Source organism: Neofelis nebulosa, chromosome 11 (assembly GCF_028018385.1).
Source record: "Neofelis nebulosa isolate mNeoNeb1 chromosome 11, mNeoNeb1.pri, whole genome shotgun sequence".
Classification (NCBI taxonomy): Eukaryota; Metazoa; Chordata; class Mammalia; order Carnivora; family Felidae; genus Neofelis; species Neofelis nebulosa.
This window is the reverse complement of record NC_080792.1, coordinates 89689117-89705776: the sequence shown is the minus strand read 5'-3', so window position 1 is coordinate 89705776 and position 16660 is coordinate 89689117. Positions and strand designations below refer to the sequence as shown.

At 51.4% G+C, this 16660-nt stretch overlaps 1 protein-coding gene across 1 annotated transcript in view; it reads right to left on the bottom strand.

Moving 5' to 3' along the window:
• DNAH10 (dynein axonemal heavy chain 10) overlaps window positions 1–16660 on the bottom strand; it is a 152141-nt gene that overhangs the window by 25705 nt on the left and 109776 nt on the right. The window contains exons 49-57 of the mRNA XM_058691462.1: window positions 16550–16643; window positions 16072–16239; window positions 15332–15520; window positions 11706–11877; window positions 7012–7215; window positions 6285–6365; window positions 3119–3316; window positions 2432–2593; window positions 562–736 (exon numbers count right to left, since the gene is read on the bottom strand). Of these exons, the coding sequence (XP_058547445.1) occupies window positions 562–736; window positions 2432–2593; window positions 3119–3316; window positions 6285–6365; window positions 7012–7215; window positions 11706–11877; window positions 15332–15520; window positions 16072–16239; window positions 16550–16643 (1443 nt within the window). The remainder of the gene's footprint in view (window positions 1–561; window positions 737–2431; window positions 2594–3118; window positions 3317–6284; window positions 6366–7011; window positions 7216–11705; window positions 11878–15331; window positions 15521–16071; window positions 16240–16549; window positions 16644–16660) is intronic.

Sequence of the window (16660 nt, the reverse complement as noted above, 5' to 3'; positions counted from 1 at the left end):
GGGGCTGCAGGGGGGACAGGCATTTTACAAATTGACTCGCCAAAGGTCCGGGAGCCACAATAAAGAGCCCCTCTCCCCACCCCTCACAAGCCCATCTGGCTAGAGCTGGATCAGAGCCTCCCCAGTCGACTCTCAGCTTGTGGCACATCTTTGTCAAGCTATTTTCAGCAGGGCTCCGGCCCCCTGCGTCAAGCGCCCCAGACAGACGCTCGTGTCGTGTTTCCCGAAAAAAGCATCGGCTGACAAACCCCACCTCCTCCCACACACCCCGCTCTGGAACTCAGTCCCCTCCTGTGAGTCAGCCTGGGTCCAAAGTCAACAGGCTCCGCTACCTCCCGGCTGGGGGACCTGGGGCGAGCCATCTTACCGTCCTGCGCCCCACTTTCCTCTTCTGCAAACGAGGATAAGAACAGCACTAACGGTACCCACCACACGGAAAGTGCTTAGCACAGTGGCCGGCACGCGACGTGGCTCCACAAGTGCCTGGCCGCCGTGATTATCGTAGTTGCTGTCAGGACTGATACGGGCGGCCAAGCACACTTGGAAACTGCCACCAGTTACCTAATCTCAGTCACATCGGATTTGTCCAGCTTCTGCAGTTCCAGCTTGGCAGCCTCCAGCACGGGCATGACCTCGGCGAGGGCTGTCTCGGCCTCAGCCTTCTCCACCGCAATGATCTTGTTTTGTTCTTCTATCTCCATGGCTTTTTCCTCTGCAAGCTTCTTCTTCTCCTCAGCTACAGGAGGAAGGGGAGGTTAGTGAAACTACTGGGCACGGAGGTGGGGGGACCATTACCACTGACACAAAGCAGCCCGCAGCCCTCCAAGGTTGGTGCTGGGCTGTCAGGGGATCTAACGAGCTTTGTCCAATATGGCGGCCTTGGGTGTTCCTGCTAGAACAGAAACCTTACCGGGCACGGGGTCTCCAACAGCAGGACAGCTGCTCTGACTGGCCCACCCATGTCCCACCACTCCATCCCACAGGACAGTCCCCCAACCCTGTGTGGCCACTGTTAGCTGAGGACACTAGGGCCACCCTCCCTCTTTCCGGCTCACTGAGATCTCCCTGCTTCTCGTCACCTTTTCTTATATTTATTCAGGCCCAGCTCAGAACCACCCCTCCTAAGGTGCCCTGCCCCCTCTGTCACCCTAGACCTCATCTCTCTGTTTATCTGCTTCATGACATTGATCAAAATCTGGAAGTTGATCTAATTATTGGCTCATTGATTGTCTGGTTCCACTCACTAGAATGTGAGCATCTCCCCAAGGTCTGTAACCCTAATGTTTAGAACAGGCTTTGGTTCATAGTAGGTGTACTGGGTTGAAGAGTATCTCCCCACTGTCCACGTCCACCTGGGAACCTCAGAATGTGACCTTATTGGGAAAGAGGGTCTTTGTAGATCCTAGTTCACATGAGGTCATACTGGGTTAGGGTGGTCCCTAAATCCAATAGCTTGTATCCTTATAAGGAGACCATGGGAAGACTCAGAAACACAGAGGGAAGGAGATAATGTGCCAGTGGTGGTAAACACTGAGATAAACCTAAAAGCCAAGGACTGCCAGCAAACCACCGGAAGCTGGTAGAAGCAAGGAGGAAGGAGGCCTGGTCCTGCCGATCTCCAAATCTGGCCTCCAAAACCGTAAGAGAGTCAAGTGTTGTTTGAAGCCCCCCCCCCCAGGTGTGGCCATTTTTTAGGGCAGCTCTAGGAAACAAATACACTGTCACCTGTCTGAGAGCACCCAGCTGGGACCGGAGCACAAGGACCCGAGCATCACAGCCATGCTCGTCACCACCTTGGTGTGTCACAATCCTGTGTGCCCTGGGGCCCTGCGAAAATTTATGCTGACTTTGCTTCGCCAGATGGCCCTAGGGAACCGATACGGTGGGTGTTCGATAAACATACTGAACGTTGGCTGGATGCCCTAATATTTTCCAATGAGGCGTTCTCTCGGGATTCGTCTTCACGGTCAAGAAGCAAGCGTGGGCCGAGCGTCTACAGAGCGCAAAGCGCATATGGGCCCTGACGCTGTGAAGGATCCCGGCCCCGAGAGAGAGTTTCTTGCTGGAGCAGCAGGAAGACAAGTGCATGGGAAGAAGGGAGCAAGGTCACAACTGTGAAACCATCAGAACCGAAAAGCAGAGCGGGAACCATCACAACAGTCAGGGGGCCAAGAAGAGGGGTTGGCAGGGGAAGGGTCTCAGGGGAGATGGGACTGGGGCTGGGCCGCGTGGGAAGGGGCTGGAATAACCCGCAGGCGAACTCGGTGTGGCGGGCAACCAGCGGGAGCGGCCTGCAAAGTCCACATGCGGGAATGTGCATCGTGCTCAGGAGAAAAACAGTGGCCTTCCAAGTGGCTTCTCAGGAATGTCCCCCAGTGGAGCCCTGCCCCATCTGGGGGGTCCCTGCCCCCAGAGCTGGCCCCACACTCACCTATGGCCGTGTTGGTGGCAATCTCCTCCAACAGGGCCTCGCAGGCGGCCGACTTCTCCGCCAGTACGACCTTCTGCTCGGCCAGCTTCTGGTTCAGCTCATCCAGCTGGATGGTGGCCTCCTTCAGCTTGTCCAGCCCCCCCTCCAGACGCTTGCACTGGGCTGAGGAAAGAGAGGACCCGTACCCATCACCAAGGTGAGCACCGTTGCCAGTACGCCCGGGGAAGCGTGCCAGCGGCCTCACTGGGATTCATCCAACTTGGGCTCGACCGAGAAAAAAAAAAAAAAAAAAATCTCCAGGAGATGCCAACATCACCTCCACTGCCACGCTGAGACAGCATCGGCCAAAACGAATGTATTTCTGAAAACAGCGCTTCATCTGGCCGACAGCTAGAGCCGCAGCATTTTCAAGAGCACTTTCCAACAGAGCACGTTGCTGCCATCAGACCGTATCTCTAAGCAGGGAAAACGGAGAGCTACGAAACGCATGACCCAACACGGATGAATAAAAGTAAGAGCGTGACAGCCCCCTGCCCACCCAGAAGAATCACTCTGAGATGAAAGATCGGAGCGTGCTACACTTCACCTCGATCCTGATTATTCCCCGTCTTGCTAAGAAACGCCTGCTTAAAGAAAAGGTCATCAGTTGGGTCCTTACGTGTTCACCGCCCCGTTCCCAAGTCTTACCTATGTTACACTGAGTTTTCTCGTCCAGTAACTTTGAATACGTGTTAATAAAATCAAGGTAATTTTTGGGAGTTACGTAGTTGCTACGCCTCAGTTTCTGCAGAAATCGTTTGCTGAATTCACCCACGGACTCGTGGACCAAGACAACATGCTCTACCACACCATCTATGTTTTCCACTGGGATCATCGGATTAGTCCCTGAAGAGAAAGGAACAGAGAAAAATGTCTCTTACACACGGAAAAGAGGAGCTTCCCGCAGCTAAACATGGAATTCCCTGTGACTCAGCAATTCCACTCTGAGGCATGTGCCCAGAAAGACCTGAAAAACGGACTCAAGGAGATTCATGTAGGCCAATATTCACAGCCACACTATTCACAACAGCCAAACGTGGAAGCGACCCACGTGTCCATCAACAGACAAATGGATAAACAGAATATGGTCCATCCACACGACGGGAGATTACCCAGTCGTAAAAAGAAAGGAAATCCCGACACACGATACAACGTGGATGAGCCTCAAACACGTGCTGAGTACAAGAAGCCAGACACAAAAGGACAAACGTTCCGTGATTCGACTTCATACGAAGTGTCAAGAACAGCCAGATTCAGAGACAGAAAGTAGAAGGGGGTTACCAGGGGCTGGGGGAACAGGAAGTTCGTGTTTTATGGGACAGTTTCAGTTTTACAAGATGAAAAGAGATCTGGAGATGGATGATGACAGCTGCACAACAGTGTGAATGTTCTTCAGGCCACTGACTCTACTCCTAAAAATGGTTAAAATGGCGGGGCACCTGGGTGGCTCAGTCGGTTAAGCGTCCAATTTCGGCTCAGGTCATGATCTCATAGTTCGTGAGCTCAAGCCCCACGTCGGGCTCTGTGCTGACAGCTCAGAGCCTGGAGCCTGCTTCAGATTCTGTGTCTCCCTCTCTCTCTGTCCCTCCCCTGCTCATGCTCTGTCTCTGTCTCAAAAATAAACAACAACACAGGGCACCTGGGTGGCTCAGTCGGCTAAGCGTCCGATTTCGGCTCAGGTCATGATCTCATAGTTCATGAGCTCAAGCCCCACATTGGGCTCTGTGCTGAAAGCTCAGAGCCTGGAGCCTGCTTCAGATTCTGTGTCTCCCTCTCTTTCTGCCTGATCCCTGCTCACACTCTGTCTCTCTCTCTCTCTCTCTCTGAAATAAATAAACATTAAAATCTTCTTTAAAAAAAATGGTTAAAACGGCAAATTTTATGTTATAGATGTTTTACTGAAAAAAAATGAGATAAAAATACATTTTTAAATGTTTTTTTAAGTTCATTTATTTATTTTGAGGGATGGCGAAGGGGAGGGACACAGAGAGAGAGAGAATCCCAAGCAGGCTCTACACTGTCAGCACGGAGCCCGACTCAGGGCTCGATCTCCCGAACTGTGAGATCACGACCTGAGCCGAAATCAAGAGTCAGATGCTTAACTGACTGAGCCACCCTAGTGCCCTGATATAAAAATGTTTAATAGAAAAGGAAAGCAAAAGAGTAGCTATCACTTGGTTGGTGGCTTTTCTGGACCACAGGACCAATCTGTGCCGTGGCAGTTTCTCTTTCCCTGTGGGTAGGGAGCTCTGTCCCTTGGATGGCTATGACACTGTCCGGGGAGGGGCTTGGAATTGCAGGAAGGAAATGCATCCAGTGTCTCTGGCTCTATCCCTTGCGCCCAGCACAGAGTGGCCACAAGGAGGGTCTTCCTTTAAGTCTGTTGAAACAGTCAGTCCTCTCTTCCGGTGCTGATCTTGGTTTATCTTGGTTTATCTAACAGATGGCGAAACACACTCACCTCAAAGCAGAATGTGTCTTCAATTAAAATGAAGGAAGACAAGATTGACCCAAAGTAACCATTCAGCCAGATGCTGCAGATGTGATCTTAAATCATACCGGGGGGGCCAGCAAACCACAGCCCACAGGCCTATTTCCAGCATGCGTGAAAAACTGCCTCACCCACATCCATACTTTGGGGCACAGTTATCCCAACGCCGGGGAATCTATTCCAAGAAAAAAATTCGCAGCAAATTCCACGCGGTGTGATGACGCGGAAGCACTGAAGGCTGAGAGCACAACTAAGTGCCAACACAGGGAGGTGGCTAGCACGTCTCTGGAGGCTAAGACGCGTGGATACGGGGGTTGGAAAACCACGCGGGACAAAGCCGGCCCACCACCTGTTTTTGTAAACAAAGTTTTATCGGAACACAGCTACACCCGTTCACCTACATATTGTCGCTGACTGCTTTCATGACACGATGGCAGAGCTGAGTAGTTGCAATAGAGACTGTATGACCCACAAAGCTGAAAATATTTACCATGTGGTCCTTTCCAGAAAAAGCTTGCTGATCCCTGAGCCACATCAGCAGGAGAGAGCCATTCTCTTAGCCCCTTTACCCATGAAAGTACATTTTGATTAAAAACATGAGCTCTCCCTGCATCAAGGGACAAGTTATTTATTTACTGAATACATAGTTATAAGGTGGAAGCCATTTACGGGGTCACCCAGTGTCTTTTGGCATGAATCTGCTCAAGTTAGGTCCAGATAAAAAGATTTTTCCCTGAAGACGAACTGACTTGCTTTCTTATGCTGAAGATTAAAATTAATAATCGAGGGCTTAGGTGCTTGAAACTATACAGCAAATTCAGCATGGATTGATAATCAGTCCTCTAAAAGGTCCTTCAGGTATCTTTTGGGTCAGGAAACGGTATACTTTTTCTGTAAAGAGCTAAACAGTAAGTATTCAGGCTTCATGGGCCGTATGGTCTCTCCTATAATTATTCAACCTTGCAATTGTGGCCTAAAAACAGCCATAGACACCACGGTCATTGACCAATGAGTCAGTGTCCCAATCACACTTTATTTACCAAAACGAGCCACGGGCCACATTTGGCCCAAAGGCCATGGTGTACCAACGCCTGCTTTGGATGATACCTGATCAATTGTCTCCTAAGTTATCCTTGTAAGTCCCCTGCAATCTCTTTAGATTAAAACACAATATAAACCAAAAACACACTGACAAACTTAAAAACCATTCGTGGCCATGGGGGTTAACGATGAAGGGAGCTACTGGACCAAAATTCAAAGTCAGAAAAGCATTACGTTATTTTGTTACATCATTAACGGGGCCCCACAGTAGCTGTCACGTACCTAGAAATGACTTAGCGACTGCATGCAGGGCTTGAGGGGGCCAGGGCATGAACCAGTCGATACCGGTGTTATTTACAAGACCTTGAAAAGAAGAGACGAAAAGAGATGGTCAGCCTGCAACCTTGAGACGATCACGGACGTTGACACGGTCTTCAGCACCCGGCACGCTGGAGAAGGAGCTGGACGCACCCAAGAGTAATTCACCCAAAGCAGAGTTTCTCAACCGCAGCGCGGCTGACATTTGGGCTGGATGACCCTCTATCGCGGGGCTGTCTGTGCAGCATAGAAAGTTGGGCAAAACCCTGGCCTCTGTCAACTAGATGTCAGTAGTACACTCCCCCGCCCACCCGATGTGACAACCAAAACTGTCTCCAGGCATTGACAGATGGCCCCGGGATGGGGCCGGAAATCACCCCCCAATTCAGAACCTCTGCTCTAGAGGTCCAGGTATTGCACCTTCCACGAGGCTGGCAAAACGGTTCAAATGGAAGAGAGCAGGGAGCTCGCTTCGGGCCGTGCACCTGGGCCTGTGAGCATTTCCTCGTTGTTGGAGGACACTGTCCACCGTGGGCAGCACGAGAGCCCGCCGGCGATCGTGAGGGGCAGAGCGGGTCTCACCCTACGCTGCAGGGCCCGAATTTCCGCCCAGTGACCATCTCCTGTTTCACTTTGCTGGGAATGCCCTGCCGAAGGGAAAAACTGATTTGCAGACTCAGCTCAGGGGCACCTGGGAAATTTCTGCACCGCGTCCTCAGGGTGTCCCCCACCGGCGACATGCCCAGGACAATGTGCAGGTTATTTGCGCTCTTGTTCACAAAGTACTGCCACACGGATTCCTTGGCCGGGCTCGTCCCTTGCTTCAGAGCTTCTTGTCCAATCTGACTGAGGATAGACTCCTTTTCCTCTTCTGGGAAAAGCGCGGGTACGATCCCTAGAGAACAAAGACACAATGAGTTTTTCAGCCTCGGACGGGCGGGGAAGGGGTGGTATCATCCCTCTAGGCACTTAAATGAAAGGAGCACAGCATCACTGGAAGAGCCGTAGATGCCAAGGCCAAGGAGCAGGGCTTGTGTCCTGATTCTGAGGCCCAAGACTCACACCCCGTGTATAAACCCCTCTGAGCCTCAGTCTCCTCATTGAAATGGAAGGAACAAACGTCTCCTGCTTACCTGGGAGGGTTATCGTGAGCGTACTCAGCCAGGGACAACTGTGCCCCCAAGAGACATCCGGCAATGTCTGGAGACGTCTTTGGTCGCCCCGGCTTATGTGTGTGTGGGGCTGGGGTGCTGATGGCATCTAGTAGGTAGAAGCCAGGGACACAGCCAACCAGCCTGTAATGCCCAGGACAGCCCCACAACTAAAAACTACCCTGCCCCTGATGTCATTAGGGCCCAGGATGAAAAACTCTGCTGCAAAGTGTAAGGGCTTCGGAAAACAAGTAGCCTTGCCCATTTGGGGTGCTATTAAATGAGACCCACAGGAGCCCTCTCGTCTTCACAGAAAATACACCCCAGCCCTGCAGTGGGGTTTACAGATACAGAAAAGGACAGGGCTGGCGCTTACACCCATCCTCACGAGTCTGCAACCCATGTGTGGAAAGTCTGATGCCGACCCAAGGAAGCAGGTGCTAAATGCCATGTGACTAGCGGGGACTGTAGGTGCCCCGGGTATTCAGGAGGTACGAAGCTGCCACCGGTGAAGGAGGCTTCTTAGGGGAGGGAGACCCTGCGTGGCCCCGGAGCTAGAATTTGGAGGAAGTTTGGCACTTGACACTTTAGACTGGAAAGTGGGGAGTCCCTCTGTCCCCGCCCGTCCCCACTTCCTGGCCAAAGGTCTCACTTTTCCTTGGGAGAATCACTTCACAATCATTCTACGCCTGCGAGCGGTTTGGGTGGCCTGCCCAATCAGAGCCCTGTGTCAACCGGCCAAAGCGATTGGCTCAGGGATGGGGCACGTGATCTGAGCCAGCCAATGACAGCCCTGCCGAGCCCTCGGACCACAAACATCGGGGAAAGAATCTCATTGGCCCAGGCTAAGCCAAGGAGGATGTGAGCCTCGGGCATCTGGTGCTGTTTGTTTGTTTCATTACTTTGGGAAAATCCAAAAATGCAAATAAAAGAGAAAAACGGTAAAGCTAAGACAGGGGTGGGTGGTGGGTGGGGGAGACCTGTTCGGAATGCTCTCTCTTGAGCACTTGAATCCAAACGTGCCCCGGACTTTTTCAGTTTTGTGAATCAATACTGACTTCATCTCCCTCTAATTTCACATAAGCCAACTGGAGTCGAGTTTCCATCGCTTGCAACCACGGAGGCTGATAAAGAGAGGGAGAAAGAGAGTGCAGCAGGCGGGAAGAAGGGCCTGAGCAAGATGCAGAGGCAGGATGGAAAATAAGGAGGGAGAGGAACTCAGGCTGCGGAAACAGAAGTCAGTCCGCGGAGACCCCGAGCTGGTGACGTGCGCAGAAGGTGGTGTGTCAGGAAGCAGGAAGATCGATACAGAGATACGTGTGAAGAGTCACAGTCAGACACGATGAGGGTCTGGCTCTGGTGGCCGGTAAAGGGAGCGCAAGGTAAGGGACGGGTTCCAGGGACAAAAAAGAAAGCAGGACAAAATGTGGGAGGGGCCAGGCGTCTGATGCACTCCAGGGTTTCGGCCTGATGGGAATTCTGGAATAACTAAATCAATGGGGAGATGCAGACACAGCCCTCTCGGGGCAGGAAAGCAGCCAGACTCTGGCAAGTCGACTTTTTCTGACTGTATCTGTACCATTTCGAATCAGTATCCTACATTTTTATGAACTATCTGTTGGGTTCCCATACGGAACAAAGATGACGTGGCAGGCCTGGGGCTGCTCTCCTCACTAAGGCTTGCTTACAGGGTTGGCCCCTGGCCCGTGTCTGGGAACACGGACTTTGGGAGGGTTCCCACTACCATTCAGGGATCAGAGTAGCTCATCAGGCCTGATCTGTCTGTGCAAACAGTGTGGCTCATGCTGACCACCTGCTTTCCCCCTGGAAATCTAGAATTTTCAGTAGGTGCCAGGCAGCAGGTGCCTACGTGACCAGCCCCCAGTAAACACCCTCGGCGCTGAGTCCCGAACGGCTTCCCTGGGAGATGACACTTCATGTGTGTCGTCACAATCAGATGCCGGAGGCGTTAAACGTATCCTATGCGACCGCCCTGGAAGAGGGCTCTGGAAGCCTTGCCTGACTCCCCAGACTTCGTCCCATGCGCCTCTCCCCCTCTGCTCATGGTGCTTTGTGTCCTTCGGCCGTGATTAAATCACAGCTATGTATACTGGAAGAGATAAAGAGGAATTCGCTTCCGGTTCCCCTCCTGCCACCTCAGCCTCCGGCTCACTCCTCTTCTCCCTGAACTCAGCCCTGGGCTCCCCTGATGTCTCACACTCTCCCCGCAGATGGTCCCATCCATTTCCAAAGCTTTAGGAACCACATCTGAGAGCCAGACCCCTACATCCAACTGCCGATCTGCTACAGATCGAATGGTGCTCCTCCACAAAAGATATGTTGAAGTCCCCGGGACCTCAGAATGTGACCTTACTTGGAAACAGGGTCTTTATAGAAGTCATGAAGTTAAAATGAGGTCATTAAAATGCAAACTGGCACAGCCATTCTGGAAAAGAGTACGGAGGTTCCTCAAAAAATTAAAAATAGAATTATCCCATGACCCAGCAATTACACTACTAGGTATTTATCCAAAAGCTACAAAAAAATGCTGATTCAAAGGGGCAGATGCACCCCAATATTTATAGCAGTGCTATCAACAATGGCCAAATTATAGAAAGAGCCCAAATGTCCATCGACTGATGAATGGATAGTATATCCAATGGAATATTACTCAGCGATCAGAAAGAATGAAATCTTGCCATTTGTAACAACGTGGATGGAACTGGAGGGTATTATGTTCAGTGAAATAAGTCAATCAGCGAAGGACAAATATCATATGATTTTACTCCTATGTGGAATTTGAGAGGCAAAACAGACAAACATAGTGGAAGGGAAGGAAAAGTAAGATAAAAACAGGGAGACAAACCATAAAAGACTCTTAAATACAGAGACCAAACAGAGTGGCTGGAAAGGGGGGGGGGATGGGCGAAATGGGTGATGGGCGCTGAGGAGGGCACCTGCTGGGATGAGCACTGGGTGTCGTACGGAAGTGATGAATCAGTGGGTTCTACTCCTGAAACCAAGACTCCACTGTATGTTAACTAACCTGATAATAAAATAAAAATAAAATAAAACAAAACAAGGTCCATAAGGTAGGCCTTAACCCAGTACAACTGGCGTCCTTATATAAAGGGGAAGTTTGGATCAGAGACAGACACACGCACGCACGGAGAACACCATGTGAGTGGGAAAGCGCGGCCGGGGAGACGCGCCCACGAGCCCGGGAATTAGCGGCAAACCAGCAGAAGCCGGAGACGGGCCTGGAACAGATTCTCCCTCAGAGCCCCAGAAGGAACCACCCCAGCAGGTGCCTTGAGGGGGGACCTCCACACTGTGAGACACTAAATGTTTGTGATTTTAGATTTTTTTTAAGTTTACTTATTTACTTATTTTGAGAGAGACAGAGCAAGTAGGGGAGAGGGAGGGGGAGAGGGAGGGGGAGAGGGAGGGAGAGAGAATCCCAAGCAGGCTCTGAACTTCCCAGCGCAGAGCCCGGTTTGTGGGGCTCGAACCCACGAACGAGGAGATCATGATCTGAGCCAAAATCAAGAGTCGGATGCTCAGCCGACAGAGCCACCCAGGTGCCCCCAATTTTTTTTTTAAGTCATCTCTACACCCAACGTGGGGCTCAGCCCTCAACATGGGGGCTCGAGTGACCCTGAGATCAAGAGTCGCCCACTCTTCTGAGCTAGCCAGGCGCCCCAAATGTTTGTGGTTTCCAACCACCCATTTTGTGGTACTTTGTTACCAAGGCTCTAGCAAACTCTCTCTAGCAGACACTATCCGACATCCAGTTTGGATGTAGCCATCTCCACGCACCCCTAGCGGCCGGTCCTCCCCCTCCTAGCAATGGAACCACTCACCACAGGCTCCAGCCTGAAAGGGGGAGCCACCCTGGGTGCACTCGCCCTCACTCGCCCTCATCCGATCCGTCCCTCGTGAATCCTCCCGCTTCGGTCCATTCCCACAGCATCGCCCATCCCCACCCCCCGGCCCCGTCCAGACCCAGGTCATCTGTCGCCTGCACACCCCAGCGGCAGCTCCAAACCAGCCACCCTCTCCCGCTCTCGCCTTCCTGTTGTCTAGACCCTCAGGGCAGCCAGAGGGACCTTTGAGAACAAGCCTAGACCTCACCATTGCCCGAGGACGACCTCTGATCTCTGAGGGCCCCACCAGGCCCGCGCCGAGCGGCCCCTCCTCCTGGCCGGGTATCTGGCCAGCACGGCCCGCGTACCTGACGTCAGCATGTTGTTGATGAGCTCCAGGAAGCCCTCCTCGGCCACGTGGGCGTCCGTGAACAGGAAGATCATCCTTTTGTTCTCGGTCCCAAGTTTGAGATAAAGGTTCTTCAGATCTTCCCGGAAATTGTTCTCCGAGTAGCCTCGGCTCAGGAGGATCTCAAACACCTGCCGACACGGAGCACAGCATCCGTGAGACGACCGGCCCGCGTGAGGGTCACAGGCCAACGGCAGGGGGAGAGGCTCAGGCGGTGCAGCCGTCTGCGGGGGACGAGTGACAGCAGAGCCAGACGCCCCGGGTCATTTTCACAAACGCTGCTGAGTGAGAAACGCGGGACGAAGAAAACTCTGACAGTCCTTTGTGCAAACGAGTGCACACACGTGTAGAGCGTGAGAGTGTGCAGGGAACGCAGGTCTGTGCAGAGGGGACCACGTGAATATGACAGAGGAAAAGAACACCTTCATTCGCTAAATGAGTCATTGGAGGGGCACCTGGGTGGCTCCGTCGGTTAAGCATCCGACTTCAGTTCGGGTCACAATCTCATGGTTGGTGAGTTCAAGCCTGGCATCGGGCTCTGTGCTGACAGCTTGGAGCCTGTTTGGGATTCTCTCTCTCCCTGTCTGCCCCTCCCCAGCTCGTGCTTGTACTCTCTCTCTCTCCCTCTCAAAATAAATTTTAAAAATGTTAAAAAAAACACACGAGTCATTGGAGTCACAGAGCGGGGAGAAAGGAAAACGGGACCCACACAAGCACAACCATCACGTGTGGGTACAGGCCCGGCTGCGAGTTCATCGAAAGTTAGATTGTGGGAAGATGCGTAGAGAAAGTAAGTAGGAAGCCAGTTTCGATCCCTAAAATTTTAAAACCCTATTACATGTTTTCGAAATGGACACAAATGTAAATGAGGACACACCTTCTCCGTTCGTTTCCGTCGGCTCAGAGGCCGGGAAGTTGAACTGCAAAGAGCCAACTGTCAGTTCTGAAACAGCTCAGGGGATTTACAGCGACTAGAACATCCCTCGTCCGCTGCCACCCCTCAGCCCCGATATACGCACGCACACGGGGTCACGTGCACACACACGGGGTCACGTGCACGCTCTGCCCACTCACGTGGGCCTGCAAAGGCACATTCACACAGGGCACTCGGTGCACGCGCGCGCGCACACACACACACACACACGGCAGCATGGATGACTTTCAGCCAAATACGTGTGGCCTCCGGTTCCGTCTGATACCTGCAGACCCCAGTGATCCTCCCTGAGTTAGCTTCCCCCTTGCCCTCAACAGTTCCTTTTTTTTTTTTTTAAGTTTATTTTGAGAGAGAGAGAGAGAGTGGGGGAGAGACAAAGAGAGAAGGAGACAGAGAATCCAAAGCAGGCTCCGTGCTGTCAGCGCAGAGCCTGACGAGAGGCTCGAACTCACGAACCGTGAGATCATGACCTGAGCCAAAATCAAGAGTCAGAGGTCAACAAATGAGCCACCCAGGCGCCCCGCCCTCAACAGTTCCTAACACCACTTGGGCATGAACAGCTCGCTATGACCCCACTCCCCAACCTCCCCCCACAATTCCAAGGGCACAGTAACAGCCCAGCACACGTTCACCCTTCTCCTCCGTCCCTCGGACATCCTCTCTGCCGTTCCTCGAGGCCAGGCCAGGATGCACGACACTACCTCAGAGGACAGTATGTCAGATATACCAGGACCGATCAACGGAAGAAATCAACTTGTCTAGGAAAATGTACAAAAACTATAAAAACGGTTACATCTGGATCACATATTTTATCAGATCTGGAAGGTAAATCAACCAATTTTTTTTTTAGAAATACTTTAAACAAAAGCATATACTGCAAGCTAGATCCATTGAACTAATCATGACTGCTCTTCTGTACAAAGAGTTCTCACAGAGGCGCGTGGGTGGCTCAGTAGGTTAAGCATCTGACCCTTAGATTCAGCTCAGGTTCATGAGTCTGAGCCCTGCACCAGGCTCTCTGCTGTCAGCACAGAGCCCGCTTAGGATCCTCTGTCCCCCTCTCTCTCTGCCCCTGCCCAGCTGATTCTCTGTCTCTCCCCCTTGCCCCTCCCTGACTCACAGACTCTCTAAAACATACACACACACACACACACACACACACACACACACACACACACACAGAGTCATGCATGGGTCTTGGCAATGACTTTCCGGATAGGACACCTCAAGTGCAAGCCACGAAATCAAAAATAAACAAGTGAATCGTGGAGATGACTCTTGTTCCAAATCAAGCCCCACTGCATGCTGCACGTCTCCGCTTTGAGAGGCTCCTGTAAGGGCACTGCCAGTGGGTATGGCAGGAGCTCACGGTAAGTTTCTAAGAATGGTGTGGAGACACAGAAACCCCCACGCAGTGCTGGTGGGTGGGACCGTACGATGGTGCGGTTGCTTTGGGAAACAATCTGGCAGTTTCCCAAATGATCAAACACAGAACTGCCACACGACCCGGCAATTCCACACCTAGGTGGACGTGTGGACACAGAAACTTGTACGTGAATGTTCACAGCAGCACTGTTCACAGCGGCCAAATGGTGGAAACCGGGCACCTGTCCGTTAACGGGTGAATGGATAAACAGGGTGTGGTCAATCTATACAACAGAACACGATTTGGCCATAAAAAGGAACCGGGCAGTGTTATGCGGCTGAAGCTTGAAAACAGGCGGTTAAGTGTAAGAAGCTGTCACAAAAGACCACGTACTCTATGATTCTGTTTATGTGAGAGTCCAGGATAGGGATGTCTATAGAGACCGGAAGTACGTTAGTGATTTTTTTTTAGGGCTGGATGAGGGGCAGAAAGATAGAGGGGTAATAGCTAAGGGGCAGAGGATGTCTTTTGAGGGTGACAAAAATGTCCTCAAATAGACTGTGTTGATGGTTGTACGTATCTGTGACTATACCAAAAAGCACCAAATTGCACATGGGTGAATTGTACAGTCTATGAACTATATCTCGATAAAGCTGTTGTTTGGGGATTTGTTTTTTGAAAGAGATTCTAAGAATGGCCCAGAACCGTGTGGGCTGGTTGTGCCGACACAGCAGCCAGCAACTTGCTGACCTGAATGCTGGGTCCGTGGAGGTTTGGGCCGATCCCTCCTCCGTAGGAGTGCACGCCACAAACCACAAAATTGGCTCAAGTTTGACTTTCAAATTCGATTTGACATAGTGTCCATTCTAAAAATAATACAAGGGGCCCCTGGGTGGCTCAGCTGGTTAAGCATCTGACTTCGGCTCAGGTCATGATCTCACAGTTGGTGGGTTCAAGCCCCGCGTCAGACTCTGTGCTGACAGCTCGGAGCCTGGAGCCTGCTTCGGATCCTGTGTCTCCCTCTCTCTCTCTGCCCCTCCCATGCTCACGCTCTGTCTCTGTCTCTCTCTCAAAACTAAATTTAAGAAAACATTTGAAAACAATACATAACTTAGATTCTTCGGACATTCGGTTAAAATAATAGCAAGGAAAAAACCCAATTCTATACTCTATGAAAACATCATGCTATGATCTGATCTGTTTTCGATTCTTCCAATGTTTGCATGAACTACCGACGGGCGAAATTGCTTTAATAAACCATTTCTGGGAGGGGAGGTCGACTCACCTCGTAGCCGGCGGTGAAGGCGGCCAGCCTGGAGAGAGACTGCTTCCCTGAGCCTCCGACCCCCACGAGCAGGGCGTGGCCGCGGTCCATGCGGATGATGCGGTGCACGCGGGTTAGGTGTTCCAGGGCATCGTCAAAGAGAACCAGGTTCATCTGGGTGTTGCTTTCGTTATACTCCTCCAGAATTTCCTGAATTAAAAAAAAAAAAGAAAGGATCACTGGATTCTGAGAGACAGACTTTCCTTTTGTCCGGGAGAAATTAAGAACAGAGGAGAGATTCTTTCCATCCCCCCCCCCCAATAATCTATAGTGGTTGAAATAATTAAATTGTTTGGGTTTATGGGACTAAATCTGGTATTGGCAATTAAGGCTTCTATGGGCTGGTCTGTGATCGGCCAGCAGTGAGCCAAAGCTGATTACAAGGCTCAGTTCATGAATTAAAACGAAAACGGATAGCAGAGAGCTGAGTGGTTCCCAAACCTGGCTGTGCATTGGAACCCTGGGACCCTCCCTGGGCTGGACGAATGGAAACCCAGAGGGGTGAACCCTGGGGTCTGTGTATTTAACACATTCCTCAGGTCATCCCCACGCACCACTGGACGTGGCAACCACCGGATAAGACACAAGCTCTCACTCTGCAGCCCAAGACACAGGCATGGGTATTCTTCCCAGTGCTGGGCTCCGCTGAGAAGCGCTCCCAGGAAAAGTGAGCCTGTGGAGAAGGTAAGCCCCATCCACACCTGAAACAAAGCCTTGGCTGCCTCGTAATCCTGGATGTCTTCATAAATGCGTGTTTCCTCTTCCTGCAGGGCCGTCCGGAAGTCTCCAAACAGGATGGGATCCCTCATCACCACCTCCGTATCATCGTTAAAATGTTCCATAACCAGGTTGCCTATGTGGTCTTGTACCTTTTGACAGAAGACCGCTTAAGGACTCAAACTCGACAACATATATGTGCTAAAACTTGTCAGAAAAAGAACATATGCTAAGATTCTCTGAAGTACTTCGCATTTGATTCTTTTCTCTGTTGCAAGGTACTCCATAATCCACCCTCCTCTATCCATCAACTTCTGTTGTTGGTGTATTTTTCTCCAATTGGTGAACTATATTTAAAAAAGTACTTGGGGGAGGGGGGGGTGGGTATGCTTGTTTACTTCACCCAGAGAAGAATTTTGTAGTTAGGGTTTTGAATTTGCTGGTATAGTCTGATGTACTGACCAGCTGCTTGTCTGTTTCGTTGATCAATCGGTCGTGGAAGATCCTCAGACACTCGTTTCTCCAGACTCTGACCATCTGGGTCACCGTCTGGAACCTACGTGATGGAAGGAG